We start from the raw sequence: 15176 nt of genomic DNA, 5'->3' as shown, positions 1-15176 counted from the left end.
GAATATACTAAACAGATTCAGAAGGATGTAGGTTGCCGTAGGTACTGGGAGATGAAGAAGCTTGCACAGGATAGAGTAGCATGGAGAGCTGCATCAAACCAGTCTCTGGACTGAAGACCACAACAACAACAACATCTGTCAAAAATATACTCAGCCTCAGAGTACCAGGGATTTATAATATTCATTGCAATTATGCAGGGCAATTGCTAATTGCTGTGTTGAACATTGCCATCTTAAGCATACAAACATTAAAAACATCAGTTCTACAGGCCCACAATTCCAACTGGAGAGTGTCAGTGATTAGGGAAGGAATAGAAATTGGACTGTATGGTCACAACTTCATAAGACACTGGTAACGCATTTAGCAATTTGTTTATTTGTTTGCTATTGTTTTTAGTTGTAGCTACATATAACAACAGATCAAAGGTCATATGTAAGTTAATATATATGAATGTGAAACACAATATTTTAACACAATTTCAAATGCAGTAGTACAACTACAGCAATGCATGGAAACATGTACTTGAGTCAGAAAAATTGCCAAGGAAAACTCTACATAGTTTTACATTCTCACACATATCTTGCAAGTCACCATATGGTGTGTGGCACAGGGTATCTCGTACAACTACTAGTCATTTTATTTCCCCAGAGTTTTCAAATTGATATATTCATTTCGTTTCCTGTTCCACTCACAAATAAAGCAAGGGAAAACTAGGCATGTGATCTATAAGCTAAGCTGCAACCACTGTGCTGCATTCTATGTGGGCATGACAACCAACAATTAGTCTGTTCACATGAATGGCCACTGACCATGTGTGTCCAAGAAAGAAGTGAACAATCCTGTTGCTGAACACACTGCTGAACATGACATCCTTCTTTTCAATGACTGCTTCATAGCCTGTGTCATCTGGATCCTTCCCACCAACACCAGGTTTTCTGAATGACATAGTTGGAAACTCTCCCTACAATACATCCTATGTTCCTGTAACTCTCTTGGTCTCGACCTTCATTAGCCACTGTCGTCACACATCCAGGCTCTTGCCTGTTTGACTCCAGCACTACACAGCCATCATCCCTCCATCACAGTCAGTCTTTTTACTTCTCTTCTTTTCTGGTACTTCCCACCCTTTCTGCCCAGATCACCATCTAACCTGCAGCACTTCACTGTCTGCCACCCCTACTACCATACTGTCCCTCCCCCTCCCCACTCCAGCCTCTTCCTTACCCCCACCCAGTTGTCACTCCCATCGTGCACTGGTGTTGCTGCTTGCAGTGTGGCGTCGGTTGCAAGAGACTGCTGTGTGTGTGTGTGTGTGTGTGTGTGTGTCTATTGCTGATGAAGGCCTTAATGGCTGAAAGCTTTATTTGTGACATGTTCTATTCATTTCTTTATATGAACAACTGTTGTAATTTATATATACTTCATTAGTTAATGTCATATATTTTTAGTTGAAGCCTAAGGTACAACACTGTGGTCCATTATGGAGTTTCGAGTGACTTGGTCGATGTACACTAAAATATTTGTGTGTATTTAGTGTGATAATTTACCCACCGCAGCTCTCAATGGAAAACACTGAAAGCCGCTGGACATTATGCAAGTAGTGTATGCACTGCCATCTGCCAGCGACGTAGAAGAATAGATTAGAGTTTAACTTAAATCCCGCCTGACGTCCACATGAGTTTCCATACTGTACTTCTGTATATACTTGTCAATCAAACTCACAGTTGTGACAGATTGTTACACAGTTTAAACAAAACTATAAGTTATAATGTTCTCACATAAGAACACATTTAGACGGTTGGATCCCCTCCTTCGAAGACGACAGATTGCAGACCCTGGGCTACCCTCAGGGTGAAATCTCTGTTTTCGAAGCTGTTGTTGCTGTTGCTGTTGGTGTTGCTGTCTGTCTATGTGCCTGCTGGCCCTAGTCGTCTGCCCTCCAGGGCCGCCACCCTGTGCTCGCTGCTGCTGTAGCCATCCGTCCATCCGCCGTCCACCTGCCTGTTCGCCTCCACTGCCCGAGGATTCTGGGCCATGCCATTTTGGCCATCGTTGTCCAGCCACTGCTGCCTGGAGGGATTCACCAGACCACTTTCATCACCTGCCAGAGGGGCTGCCGCCTCCTCACACTAATGGCTCCTTCACCGCAGCCGCCGTCCTTCACTGCTGCCATCGTTTCTCGTTTCCTGCCACCACCACCATCGCCACCGTCACTGTCATCTCCATTGCTGTCTTCACCTCCCTCTCGTATGCTGCCAACATGGCCTACCCCACCAACTCTCTCATTTTCACCTCCCCCTCAGCTGTTCCAACCACCGTCACATGGAACTCATCTGCCACCCCCATCCCCGTCCTTCCTTCCCTCCCAGTCCACCCCACTCTTGCGGCGTTTTCGGCTGTAACTACCCCCAACTCTCCCTCCCCTGTCGCTGTCGCCCCATCACCATCTGCAGACTTACCACCTCTCCCTGCACCACCTTCAACAGGCTCCAATCCAGCAAGGATTTCGGCTCGCCGCTTCACGGTCTCTGTGCCACCTACACTCCCACCCTCTGCGTCATCTGCCCCTCAGGGAGACCTGTCCCCCGCCATCTCCCCCTGCAAGCCATCCACCAGCCCCCTCTCCGCCCTGTCCTGTCCATGAAAACTTCCAAATGCCCTAATGTTGACTCTTCCCTTACAATCTCCACAAATAAAACCCCTGATCCCCGTGACCTACCATCCCTCATGGACACGACCCCAACTCCCACCCATGCCACACCTACCACACCTGCCACCTTCACCTTTGTCCTCTCCAATCCTGACCCTCAATTCGTCGATGCCCACACCCTCACCCTGGCCATACTTAAATACTTCCCCAATGCCCTCATCTCCCTTCTCATTCCTTGCAAGGACTCGGATCTCATTAAATCCCCAAATCCCACATATCCAATTTGGCTAACAAGCCACACTCACCCCCTACCACACACCGTCCTCTCCCTGACAGCCTCAAACCCCCCGATGCCCGCCAGCCTTCACCGTCATGATGACGAAGCTTAGCCCTGTGGTGACAAAGGCTGAGGTGTTGGAGGAACTCAACTTCCAGCCTAACATCGATATCTGCTCGGCCCTTCGCATCTTTAACTATGCCGGGCCGACTTATCTAATGCAGATATTCACTGAATCCTCATCCTCCATTGACCACCTCCTTACAGAGGGAGCCCTCGTATAAAATCACCATCACAAAGTGGACCCCCCCCCCAGTCCAATCCTACCACTGCCTGAAGTACAATGACCATGTTACCTCCACCTGCAACAACCCCCCTACCTGTCCCCATTGCAAAGCTTCACATATCTTAAAGAACTGCCCCAACCTCACCTCTCCCCTCTCCTGCAACACCTGTAATGAACCCCATCCTAACTACTCCTCAAAGTGTAAAGTGAAACCTCCTCCTGTCACACCTGAGCTCACCATCCCATTGATAACCCCATCCACCCCAGCAACTCCCTCCGCTCTCCCCCTGCTGCAAAGGACATCATCCATTTCATCACCATTGTGCTTCAAAACATGTACCCGCTCCCACATGCTTTCCCAAATCGCACTCTCTACCCGTTCCATCTTCCATCTTACCACCTATACCACCTACTCCCACAACCAGGCCCACTTCACCTTCACGCCACTCACCACCTTTGTCTAACTCTCCCCTCGTGTGGCGCAACACCACTACAGTATCCTGTACCATAATATCCGCTCCCTGCCCACCCACAAACTCCTCTTCCTTAATCTGAAATGAAACCTTCCTTCAACCCCATTTCTCTATCTCCACAGCTCCTTACAGCCTTCACTGCACCAATAACCCATATCCTCTGGCGTGTGGCAGTGTTGCTATAGGCCACCTCAAGCAAGTCCCTGTTTGGCCCCAACCTCTCCTCAACAATCCTGCCAAGCATCTCACTCTCAGCATGTTCTTCCCCATCCTTACCGTCACCTGTGCCACCATTTACGTCCACCCACGAACCCTCATCCCTTACGATTTTCTGGCCCACATTTATCGTACCTTCTCCACCTACTTGATTGCCGCTGACCGCAATATCCACAGCCATACTCCTGCCGACCTCCAGCAGTGGCATTGGTTTATCACCACCCACCAGGGAGACCTGGTTCCCCTCCCCCAGCACACCCGACCCGAATCCAACACCACTACTGACCTCCTGAGGTGCATCACTGCAGATGTCCTTGACCTCATTGGCAGTGACCATGCTCCTGTTCTCCTCACTATCTGTAATGGTCTCCATCCCCACCCTGCTCCTCGCCCTGACAACCCTCCTAAACTGGTCCATGATTACTCCTGTGCCAACTGGGATGCCTACCGGGACTCCATTCACACCCAGGTCGAAGACCACAACCTTACCCTCCAATCTCCTGATGATATCTCCTGCACTGCTGCCTTCCTGCACAAAAATGTCTGACGCCATCGCCACCCATATCCCTACAAAAGCCATCCACCTTCACTGCCCAGCCCTGCCCCCAAAGGCCATCCTTCTCCTTTGTAGATCCTGCCTGATGTTTTTTCCATCCCAGATGATCCCCAGTTTGTTCCCTCTTTCCTGACATCATCAACTGTACGGATACCTCTGTTCCTCCCCTTGCTCATAGCTTCCAGTCCTTGGGCCACACACCACCATCTGAACTTGACTCTCCCATCACTACACAGGACATCAGCCTCACACTCCGCACTAAACACAACACTGCTCCCGGCCACGACTGCATTACCTACCGCCACCTCAAACACTGCCCTCCCTCATTCCTTGCAGTCCTTGCCAACCTCTGCAACGTAATCCTTGCCACGGGCTTCTACTCCAACCTGTGGAAAACCTCCCATATGGTTCTCCAAACCCAACAAGTCTCCATCTGATGCCTCTTCCTATCGCCCTATATGTCTGACCTCAGTGTTCAGGAAGCTCCTGGAATCCATCCTTACCTGGCGCATCCATCACCACCTCCACTAACACCACCTACTCCCCAACACCCAATGTCGCTTTCTACCTTCCTTCTCTGCTGATAACCAACTCCTATGTCTCACTCCTCTCCCTCCAACTTAACTCCTGTCGCTCCACCATTTTTCTCTCCCTCGACCTTCAAAAGGCCTACAACCGTCTCTGGCATCCCGGTCTCGTGTTTAAACTCCAGACCTGTCCTATTAACTATGTCCGTCTGACTGCCTCCTTCCTCTCCCGCTGCCCCTCCTATGTTACCATCCACAATTCTGATTCCCGTACTTTCTACCCCTCTGCGGGTGTGCCCCAGGGCTCTGTCCTCTCCCCTCTCCTCTACCTTCTATACACTGCAGATATGCCCCACCCCCTCTCCAGTTCACCTCCTGCAGTATGCCACTGACACCACCTTCTTTGCCCTCGCTCCTACCCTTCAACGGTCCCAACGCATTGTCCTGAATCACCTTGACCTTTTTGCCACATGGTGTAACCAGTGGCTCCTGAAAATCAATCCATCCAAGACCCAGACAATCATCGTAGGTTGTATCATTCGCTCCTTCCAGCTCTTTGGTTTCTCCCTTACCATCTGCGCCCATCCTGTCCATCTCTCCCCAACCCTCACCTACCTGGGCCTCATCCTTGACTGTCACCTCACCTGGCTCCTTCATATCCAATCTATCCAATACAAAGACCACAACCATCTCCATCTCCTCAAACTCCTCTCTGGCCGGACATGGGGGTTGAACACCTCTGCCATCCTCCACACCTACAAATCCTTAATCCGTCCTATCCTCTGTTATGCCAGTCCCACCTGGATATCGGCCCCCCCGAGTCCCGTTTTTGCGTTCCCCTCCTCTGCCTTTCCCCATTCCCTCTCGTGTCTGCCCTGCCCCCCTTTTGAGTTCTTTCCATCTGTTGGTCCCCACCCCGCTTCGTTTTTCCACTCCTTCCCTCTTCTTTCCCCCTCATCTGTCCCAGTCCCCCCCCCCCACCATCTGCCACTTGGCTGTGATGTGTCCTCTTCATGTCGACTTTTTAGTGCAGTGTTTACAGAGAGTGTTAAGTGTTGTGTATCTTTTCCGAAGTGTTGCGAACGGATATCATACTGTCACTGGGTGTGATTTTTATATCTCTTGCAAATGGAAACCAGACAGTCGCCGTGTTTTTTAATTGTCTGTCTACTATTTTACCTGTCTGCTTCCTGTGTATTTTATTAGCATCGCCAACCTTTTGTTTTATGTTTCAACTTTCCACAATTTTCCGCCGTTTTACAATTTAAGTCACCGTTTTATCGCCTGCTTTCGTTGTTTATTATCTTCTTCTGATGTTTTACAAATTCTGTAGGCTGAAAAGCAGCATACTAAGCTGCTGCCAGCCTGCCCCCTTCGGGGGGAATCGAAAATCAATAAAAGAAAAAAAAACCATAATAACACTGTCTCCTTCTCCACCAAGAAATACCTCCTCATGAACACCCTCTCCCAACACCAGGTCGACTCCTTCCTCCTGAATGGAACCTTTGTCCAGCCCCAACATTCGTCCTCCCCCCTACCTAACCGATTCCCTACGACTTCATCTCCCCACATTGACTGCACTTTCTCCATGTATGTGATTGTCGCCGACACCAACGCAGACAACCGCTGTCCTGTCGCTATCCTGCTGTCCTTCGAAAGAAACACTCTTACCTATCACCATCCCAACATCACTGATGCCTCGTCCTTCCTTTGGAAGGCCATACTGACGCCAGGGAGGCCCATGTTCCTACTAAAACCATCCATCCCCACCGTCCCACTCTCCCTCCATGAGCTGTCCTCCTCCTCTGCGAATCCCACTGCCTCTACTGCTTCTTCCTGTGGACTCGTGCCAGGTTCAAATGGCTCTGAGCACTATAGGACTTAACATCTGAGGTCTTCAATCCTTGTGACAGAGATACACTCCACCACCACCAGCAACTCCAGCAGCACATTCAGAACTTTATTAGAGCAAAGAAACGCCGGGTTTGGTGCCAGACCTGTACATGACTCTATGACACCTTCCTTATAAACTCTTTGAAGTACTGGTCAGCCTTCCATCGCCTTACTGCTTCCCATTCCACACCCCATTATCCCCTTCTCCATAACGACCACTCCCTTCCTGACAACCTCAGTAAGGCCAACCACTTCGCTTTTCACCTTTCTGAGGTCTTCTACATCCCTGATGATCCCCACTTTGTTTATTCCCTTTTCCCCACCATCATTGAATTTGCCGATACCTCGGTCACTCCACTTGCTTCCAATCTCCAGTTACCCCCCTCCGACATAAACACTCCAATCACAGAACAAGACTTTAAACTTACCCTGTGGTCAAAATACAACACGGTACCTGGTCATGACTGTGACACCTAGTGCCATCTCAGAGAATGCCCCTTCTCCTTCCTGACTGTCCTTGCAAATTTGTACAACGTCATACTCTCTACCGGCTTCTACACCAACCTGGGGAAGTCTTCCCGTGTCCCAACAAACCCCCTTCCGCCACCTCTTCCTATCGTTCCATCTGCCTCACCTCCATCTTCAGTAAGGTCTTTGAATCAATCCTCTCCCATTGTATCCATCACCACCTTAATCAACACTACCTCCTCCCCCTTACTGAATGTGGCTTCCAACCCTCCTCCTCCGCTGAAGACCTGCTCCTTAATCTTGTCTTCCTCCAACATAACTTCCATTGCTCCACCATTTTTGTTTCCCTTGAGCTCCAAAATGCTTATGACCATGTATGGCATCCCAGTCTTCTCTTTAAATTCCAAACCTATGCCCTCCCTACCTATTTTGTCTGTCTGGTCACTTCCTTCCTCTTACACTGTCTTTCCTATATCACCCTCCATGACACCAACCCCCATATCTTTTAACCCACCACCGGCATCCCCCCAGGCTCCATCCTCTCCCCTGTCCTCTATCTCCTGTACACCAATGATATGCCCAGGCCACCACCACCTGTACACCTCCTCCAATATGCTGATGACACCACCTTCCGGGCTCTCTATCCTACCCTTGAATGGTCCCAATGTGCCTTCCAAACCCACCTTGACCAGTTCATCACCTGGTGTAACCAGTGATTCCTTCGTATTAACTCATTCAAGGCCCAGGCAATCATCATAGGCTGCACCACCTGCTCCTTACATCTCCATGATATCTACCTCACCATTTATGCTCATCCGATCCAGCTCACCCATATCATGAGATACCTTGGCCTCACCCTCGACCGTCGCCTCACCTGGCCCCTCATCTCCTGACTGTCCACCAGAAAGCCCATACTCGCCTCCACCTCCTGAAACTTTTGTCTAGCCAGACATGGGGATTGCATCCTTCCACCATTCTCCACAATTACAGACCATCTGTTCTATCCTCTGTAATGCCAGCTTTGCCTGGATCTCCACCCCCTTCCCCACTTTTATAAGTCCATCATAATCCTTGAACGCCACATGCTCCGCCTTACCTTCCATATCTGCCTTCCATTCCCCACACAGTGCCCTCATCCCCTTCCCCCACCTCCTCCTTTTCCTCTAACATATCCACATCCTCTACACTGTGCACAGGAGTGATCTTCCCCTACCCCTAGTGTCGTCCTTCCTCTCTACCACCCTCCCACTGCCACATGTCTGTCGCTGTATTGCTCCCTCTCTCCACGTCCGCACCCTAAGTATCCTTCATCAGGGCGATTTCCAGCACCTCCCCCTCCCAGATGATGAACTTCGCGATGACATTACCCTTCCTAACAACTGTAGCCTGGCCTTGTTCCTCCACCTCCCAGGGCTCCCCTTTCCTCTCTCATCCTTCCCCAGAGTGATTTTTCCTCTTCCCCCCTCCCCTCCCCCCGAGTCTGTGCACTTCTCCCTGGCTGTTTTCCTCTTCCATCCTTCCCTTCACAGCCCCCCCCCCTTCAGCGCACCCCCCACATGTTCCCCCTTTTCTCCCCCTGTCTACCACCACCCCTTTGCCCACTTTCTTCCCTTCTCCCTCATGTCCATACCCCTGGAAGATCCTCCAAGTTTGTTCTTTGTCATCAGTGTGCTACGTCAGTGTTGTGTTCAGTGGCTTTCTATGGTGACATCAAGTGATATGGTTTTAATCCTGTGCTTGACTTGCATATAGTTTTGCTGTATGTGATTGTTCTGTGTTATGCCGCCCATCACTTGGCTCTTTTACCAATGTGCAACTTTTTATACTCGGGCCGTACTTTGCCTTATGTCTTTTAATTCTAACAGTGCATGGTTTTTTGTGTAAAATAGTTTTTAAAATTTTATCTCCATTTTTAGTCACACCCTTTTGCATGCTCTGCTTCATTATGTTCCCCCTTTTTATATCTGTGTTTTGCCATGTTTTCTCCTTTATGTTGCTTTAAATGTCTTCCTGTTACATACTTGTACCATCTGTCGGCTGATGAGCAGTGCCTATGCTGTTGCTGGCCTGCCCCAGATGGGGAGTTGAAATACAATAAAGAAAAAAAGGAAAAAATGGAAAAAAACGACAATGTTCTAACATTGTTAAGTGACTTGGAAACCTGAGCAATTTGTTTGGGCGTATCAGTTTACTAGCAAATTTTTGGATGCATGCATATCTCCTCATATGCTGCCTGTTGAAATAGTACATACAGTGATTCATAAAGTATGCCTTCTGGCCATACTCTAGTTCAGAATCAGACGTGCTCGAAATATGTACGCATTGGCAGCTACCACCAGCAACCCAAAGATGTTACGAAACGTAAGTGAATTGGTTCCTAATTTTTTAATACTAGAGATTTAACATTATATAATTACATACCGGTAGTTGTTATTCCATTTGGCTGGGTTGAAAATCAGTGTAAATAAATATATCTCTTATAATCTTTGCAGTAAAGTAAATTTTCACGTTTTCTGAGGCTACATTTTCTTGTATCTTTTAATGCTCACAAAACAATACACTTCTCACTCTCACACTATGTGCTCTTTAAAAAAGACACCAGTTTACACATTGGGGCACTTCAAGAGAATGGGCAGAGGAAGGAATACGAGATGAAACATGCTTTGCTTGTATAGGTGGCATTTGAGGTACCCCACAGGTGTGCTAAAGCATATGCAGTTACAAGAATATGCAAGTACGAATCTGTCACACTGTGCATACATCTCATAAAATTAATGCAGTTTAACTACATAGAATTAACGCAGTTTAACTATATAGCATCGATGTAACAAAACTCTTGACTTCCAGCTAATGATGTTCAACTGATAATTCTTGTATGCATGTGGTGGCCAGTAGGGACTACAAAATGAGTATCTGTACAATTCACCCACATGAAACAGTTGTGCACAAAACAATATGTATTTAATTTTATTTAAATACGATAACAAACAAGTTTCTGACCATGATACTCGTTTCAATTTTGATTTTAATATCTGATTTGCGACCTGTGCTTTTTCCACCTAACACCAGTTTTTCTTGCCTACACAGTGCCAACTGCCCTTCGATCGTGACCTAAATAATTGTCAATTTTGGCCTCTCCCCTCTCATCCCATGCGCCTTGCTTTATCAAAAACTTTTCCTGTTACAATGATCTTCCCACCCTACCTCTCATACAGATTCTTCATTTCCCACCTTTTGCTTCATTGTGCCATAATTAATTATTGTCGAATAGTAATGTGGCTCCTGGGAAGACTCAGTCTACATTTATTCATTTGTAACTAAATAAGTAGTGGAAATTTAAGCCTTCTGGGATGAAAGTCTTGAGATAAAAATTGTCAGACAGCTACACAAATTTTGCTGGCGTCCTGACAACAAAACATGACGTATTGTTGTGTGTACAAATACACTAAAATTGGTCGTTTTTATACGCGATATCTCTGACTTATTCAATTGTCCTACCAATTAGTAAATGCGTAAGTGAATTCGAGTGAGGTTCTGATCAGCCACTAGTTCTTGATATTGTTGCTACTTTCATCGTCAGAAATATCTTTTCCGTAGCTCTTTTCTGCCTACTCACAAACCTTTCTGTGTGGTCGACACACACTCCTGGAGCTGCCCTCCTTTCTTACCCTGTCCCATTCCTCTCCTAACGGTTAGTTGGTGTGGTGCCTAGCATGCTCAGGTACCAGTTGGGAGGCTCAGTTACGATTCTTGGTCCAGTCATTCAAATTTCGGTATGTATGGTTCCCCAGGTTTCACCAGACATGCGATAAACCTTGTAGCATGTGACAGCCAGTAGAGAGTACAAAATGGGTATTAGTATGATTTGTCACGAAATAATGTGTATTTAATTTTATTTAAATATGATAGCAAACCAGGTGCACATATGGTTCGTTCTGAAGTTCACAGCTACTTCTTTTCCAAAATAGTCTGATCAACAACTGTTTCTAATGACCATGGTGATCAACAGGACATATAAAAAAAAGGTTCAAATGGCTCTGAGCACTATGGAACTTAAATGCTGAGGTCATCAGTCCCCTAGAACTTAGAACTACTTATACCTAACTAACCTAAGGACATCACAAACATCCATGCCCGAGGCAGGATTCGAACCTGCGACTATAGAGGTCGCGCGGTTCCAGACTGTAGCGTCTAGAACTGCTTGGCCACTCCAGCCAGCCAACAGGACATATAACATTGTACTTACTTCCATTACAAAAGCATTAATGTATATCTATGATAATTTTCTTATAAATTTGGCGAAAGAATATGCTAGTACTTTTACCCCTAAGGGCCCCTTACCCAGGAACAAGACACCACCCCCTTCCTCCCCTAGCTCTCTTCAAAAGGAAAATTATAGTATAATCAGGTGTTTTTCTTTCAAGAAAATGATTTAAAAGGTGGCGTTACTCAGATTTTTAACAGGGATGGACCTGGAACTGTTTTATGGTTACTTAAAAGCCGCCATCTGAAAAGTTTACGTCAGTAGCCCTGACATTTTCATTGGCACAAAAATGTGCAAGGATTGAAAAATAACAGATGTATACTACTACTCATTTTCTTGGGAATTCCAAATATTTTATCAGATCATTGAATACAGAATGACGGGTGCTTGGTAGAAATCATTTCACACCGACCCACACATACACACACACACACACACACACACACACAGACTCAGTATTTGATTTTTCCCATAATCAAATTTTAATCATATGTTCCAAGTTACAAAAAGGCCATAATGTTAAAGCATGTTTTATAGATACACTAAACAATATAGGCAATGCATTGCAATGAGATATTTGATTGCTGTTGTAGTTCCAAGACCATGTGCTAAGCCCTTAACTACCGGTGGTACAAGTACCCTCCAAACTGGAATTGAAAATTACGAAATTTACGTATTCTGACAGGCAGCGTTTTGCTGAAACACACTGAAACATTGTGGCAGATACTGAGAGTAACAAAACGTAACAGCTCCACTCAACATTTGCAGGCCATTTAATGGTAGAGATTCACCATTCAACAAAAATAGATTTACAGGTTCTTAAAAATAGCAATACCCTACACAGTGGAAGATCGTGGATATAAATAACCACAATGATTTTCGCGTGCATTCTACAAATAAACGCGCAAGAAAACAACTAACGTGCTAGAACAGAAACATTTTATGCATAAGTAAACATGTATTAAACTGTCAGAGCTTCCCTTACAACGAAAGTGAGTCTCGTAACAAATCGTAAATAACAAAAATAGACTGAAAGAAACAAAGATCGTAAGTAACAATATAAATAACGCGAGTTTAGACCTGTAATCGAAGAGAAAAGGAAGCCACTTGTTTTGTGTTGCAGATGACAGGTTGTTAGAAAATGTATGGTAGTTACAAATTTACCAACAAAAATGCACCTCATTAGCATCATGTAAAGTATGTACAGAACTGTGTAAGTATTTATTATTGAATATTCGTCACAACAAAAACATTCAATGTGTCGTGCATTGGCTAAGTGCCATTGTGTAAATGCCTGCATCTAGAAGCCAACGCAAATTTCAATCCTAATGATGTGGATATACGTACGTTTTAAGTTGAAATTTGATTGTAACCGGAACATCATATTTTTCAGACTGGAAAATACAAATATCTCATTGATGAAGGCACAGAAAGAGCAGCAATTTGGGAAAAGTCACACAAACTGCGTCTTGTATATGGTGGAATTTTTATTAGCAAACACCGAAAGAAGAAGAGCAACACAAAAAAATGAGCTAAAAACGATTTCACACAATATGCAAGAAATACGTAAGTTAGATTTCACTATCCAAGAGCAGATATTATGTGGAGGAGAAATCCGTTGATGAAGGCTTAAGTTGTAGGCAACGTAACGCAGTATATGTACTTTATGAATATTTTTTTCTCTTAACACGTTCTTAAACAACATGAAGGTTGCAGTAAACAACAGAAGAGAATTTCAAACTCACTTTCATTGAAGTTTGTCTGCAGTGTAGAAGATTTATTGGGTTTTACGCTGAACGTATTGTACATGTAAATATTACTAAACACATGTTGTTTATGTTTCACTGTGTACCTCGTGAAAAACAGTTTACTTCGCCGTTTACAGGTACTGGGATTGTCTTCGTCTGACATTTCAAGTAGAAAATTCAGAACAGGTATTTTGGAGCTGTCTTTCAATTTTTTGTGTAAGCAGCAATAGATAAGTTACAAGTTCTGTGTACAAACGAGAGTCCAGTTGCAGACTATCTTCAGTGAAACCTCCACATATGTTAGCAACTGCATTAATTCTTAATTAAAATGTCACTTGTGGGGAATCTCAATCAAAAATGCATGCTATTATATTAACTCTCAGATTTAGTTGTGCCAGCAGCTGAGAGGCTCCAGTGTCCTGTTCCTCACTCTTGTGGAAAATGTAATGCACACAAAGAAGATTGCTGTTGTCCACTAACTGGTTGTCTAACACAGGTATGTTAACAGAGAACATATATTTGCATCAGTACATGTTACTTTGCGATGTTTCAATCCTTAGCGTGTCAAGCTTCTCCTTCCATTCATCATTGTGAACTGAAAATTTAAAATCTCAGCAGTGGTGGTGCATTGGAATATGAAATTGTATGCACCTTGAGTGAAAACACGGACACACGGTATTGCTATTTATGGGCAGTTTATTGCCATAACGTATGTAGTATGGTTGCTGACAGATAAGATTCCCAAATACACTCCTGGAAATGGAAAAAAGAACACATTGACACCGGTGTGTCAGACCCACCATACTTGCTCCGGACACTGCGAGAGGGCTGTACAAGCAATGATCACACGCACGGCACAGCGGACACACCAGGAACCGCGGTGTTGGCCGTCGAATGGCGCCAGCTGCGCAGCATTTGTGCACCGCCGCCGTCAGTGGCAGCCAGTTTGCCGTGGCATACGGAGCTCCATCGCAGTCTTTAACACTGGAAGCATGCCGCGACAGCGTGGACGTGAACCGTATGTGCAGTTGACGGACTTTGAGCGAGGGCGTATAGTGGGCATGTGGGAGGCCGGGTGGACGTACCGCCGAATTGCTCAACACGTGGGGCGTGAGGTCTCCACAGTACATCGATGTTGTCGCCAGTGGTCGGCGGAAGGTGCACGTGCCCGTCGACCTGGGACCGGACCGCAGCGACGCACGGATGCACGCCAAGACCGTAGGATCCTACGCAGTGCCGTAGGGGACCGCACCGCCACTTGCCAGCAAATTAGCGACACTGTTGCTCCTGGGGTATCGGCGAGGACCATTCGCAACCGTCTCCATGAAGCTGGGCTACGGTCCCGCACACCGTTAGGCCGTCTTCCGCTCACGCCCCAACATCGTGCAGCCCGCCTCCAGTGGTGTCGCGACAGGCGTGAATGGAGGGACGAATGGAGACGTGTCGTCTTCAGCGATGAGAGTCGCTTCTGCCTTGGTGCCAATGATGGTCGTATGCGTGTTTGGCGCCGTGCAGGTGAGCGCCACAATCAGGACTGCATACGACCGAGGCACACAGGGCCAACACCCGGCATCATGGTGTGGGGAGCGATCTCCTACACTGGCCGTACACCACTGGTGATCGTCGAGGGGACACTGAATAGTGCACGGTACATCCAAACCGTCATCGAACCCATCGTTCTACCATTCCTAGACCGGCAAGGGAACTTGCTGTTCCAACAGGACAATGCACGTCCGCATGTATCCCGTGCCACCCAACATGCTCTAGAAGGTGTAAGTCAACTACCCTGGCCAGCGAGATCTCCGGATCTGCCCCCA

General features: G+C 46.5%; 1 protein-coding gene across 1 annotated transcript; it reads left to right on the top strand.

Annotated features, from left to right (window-relative positions):
- Window positions 1–1910: 1910 nt before the first annotated feature.
- LOC124553363 (vegetative cell wall protein gp1-like) lies at window positions 1911–2645 on the top strand. The gene has a single exon (XM_047127236.1). The coding sequence runs from the start codon at window positions 1911–1913 to the stop codon at window positions 2643–2645; it is 735 nt and encodes a 244-aa protein (XP_046983192.1).
- Window positions 2646–15176: the final 12531 nt, after the last annotated feature.

The sequence above is a fragment of the Schistocerca americana genome, chromosome 11, assembly GCF_021461395.2.
Source record: "Schistocerca americana isolate TAMUIC-IGC-003095 chromosome 11, iqSchAmer2.1, whole genome shotgun sequence".
Classification (NCBI taxonomy): Eukaryota; Metazoa; Arthropoda; class Insecta; order Orthoptera; family Acrididae; genus Schistocerca; species Schistocerca americana.
Note: the sequence above shows the minus strand (reverse complement) of the source record. Positions and strands in the feature narration are given on the sequence as shown.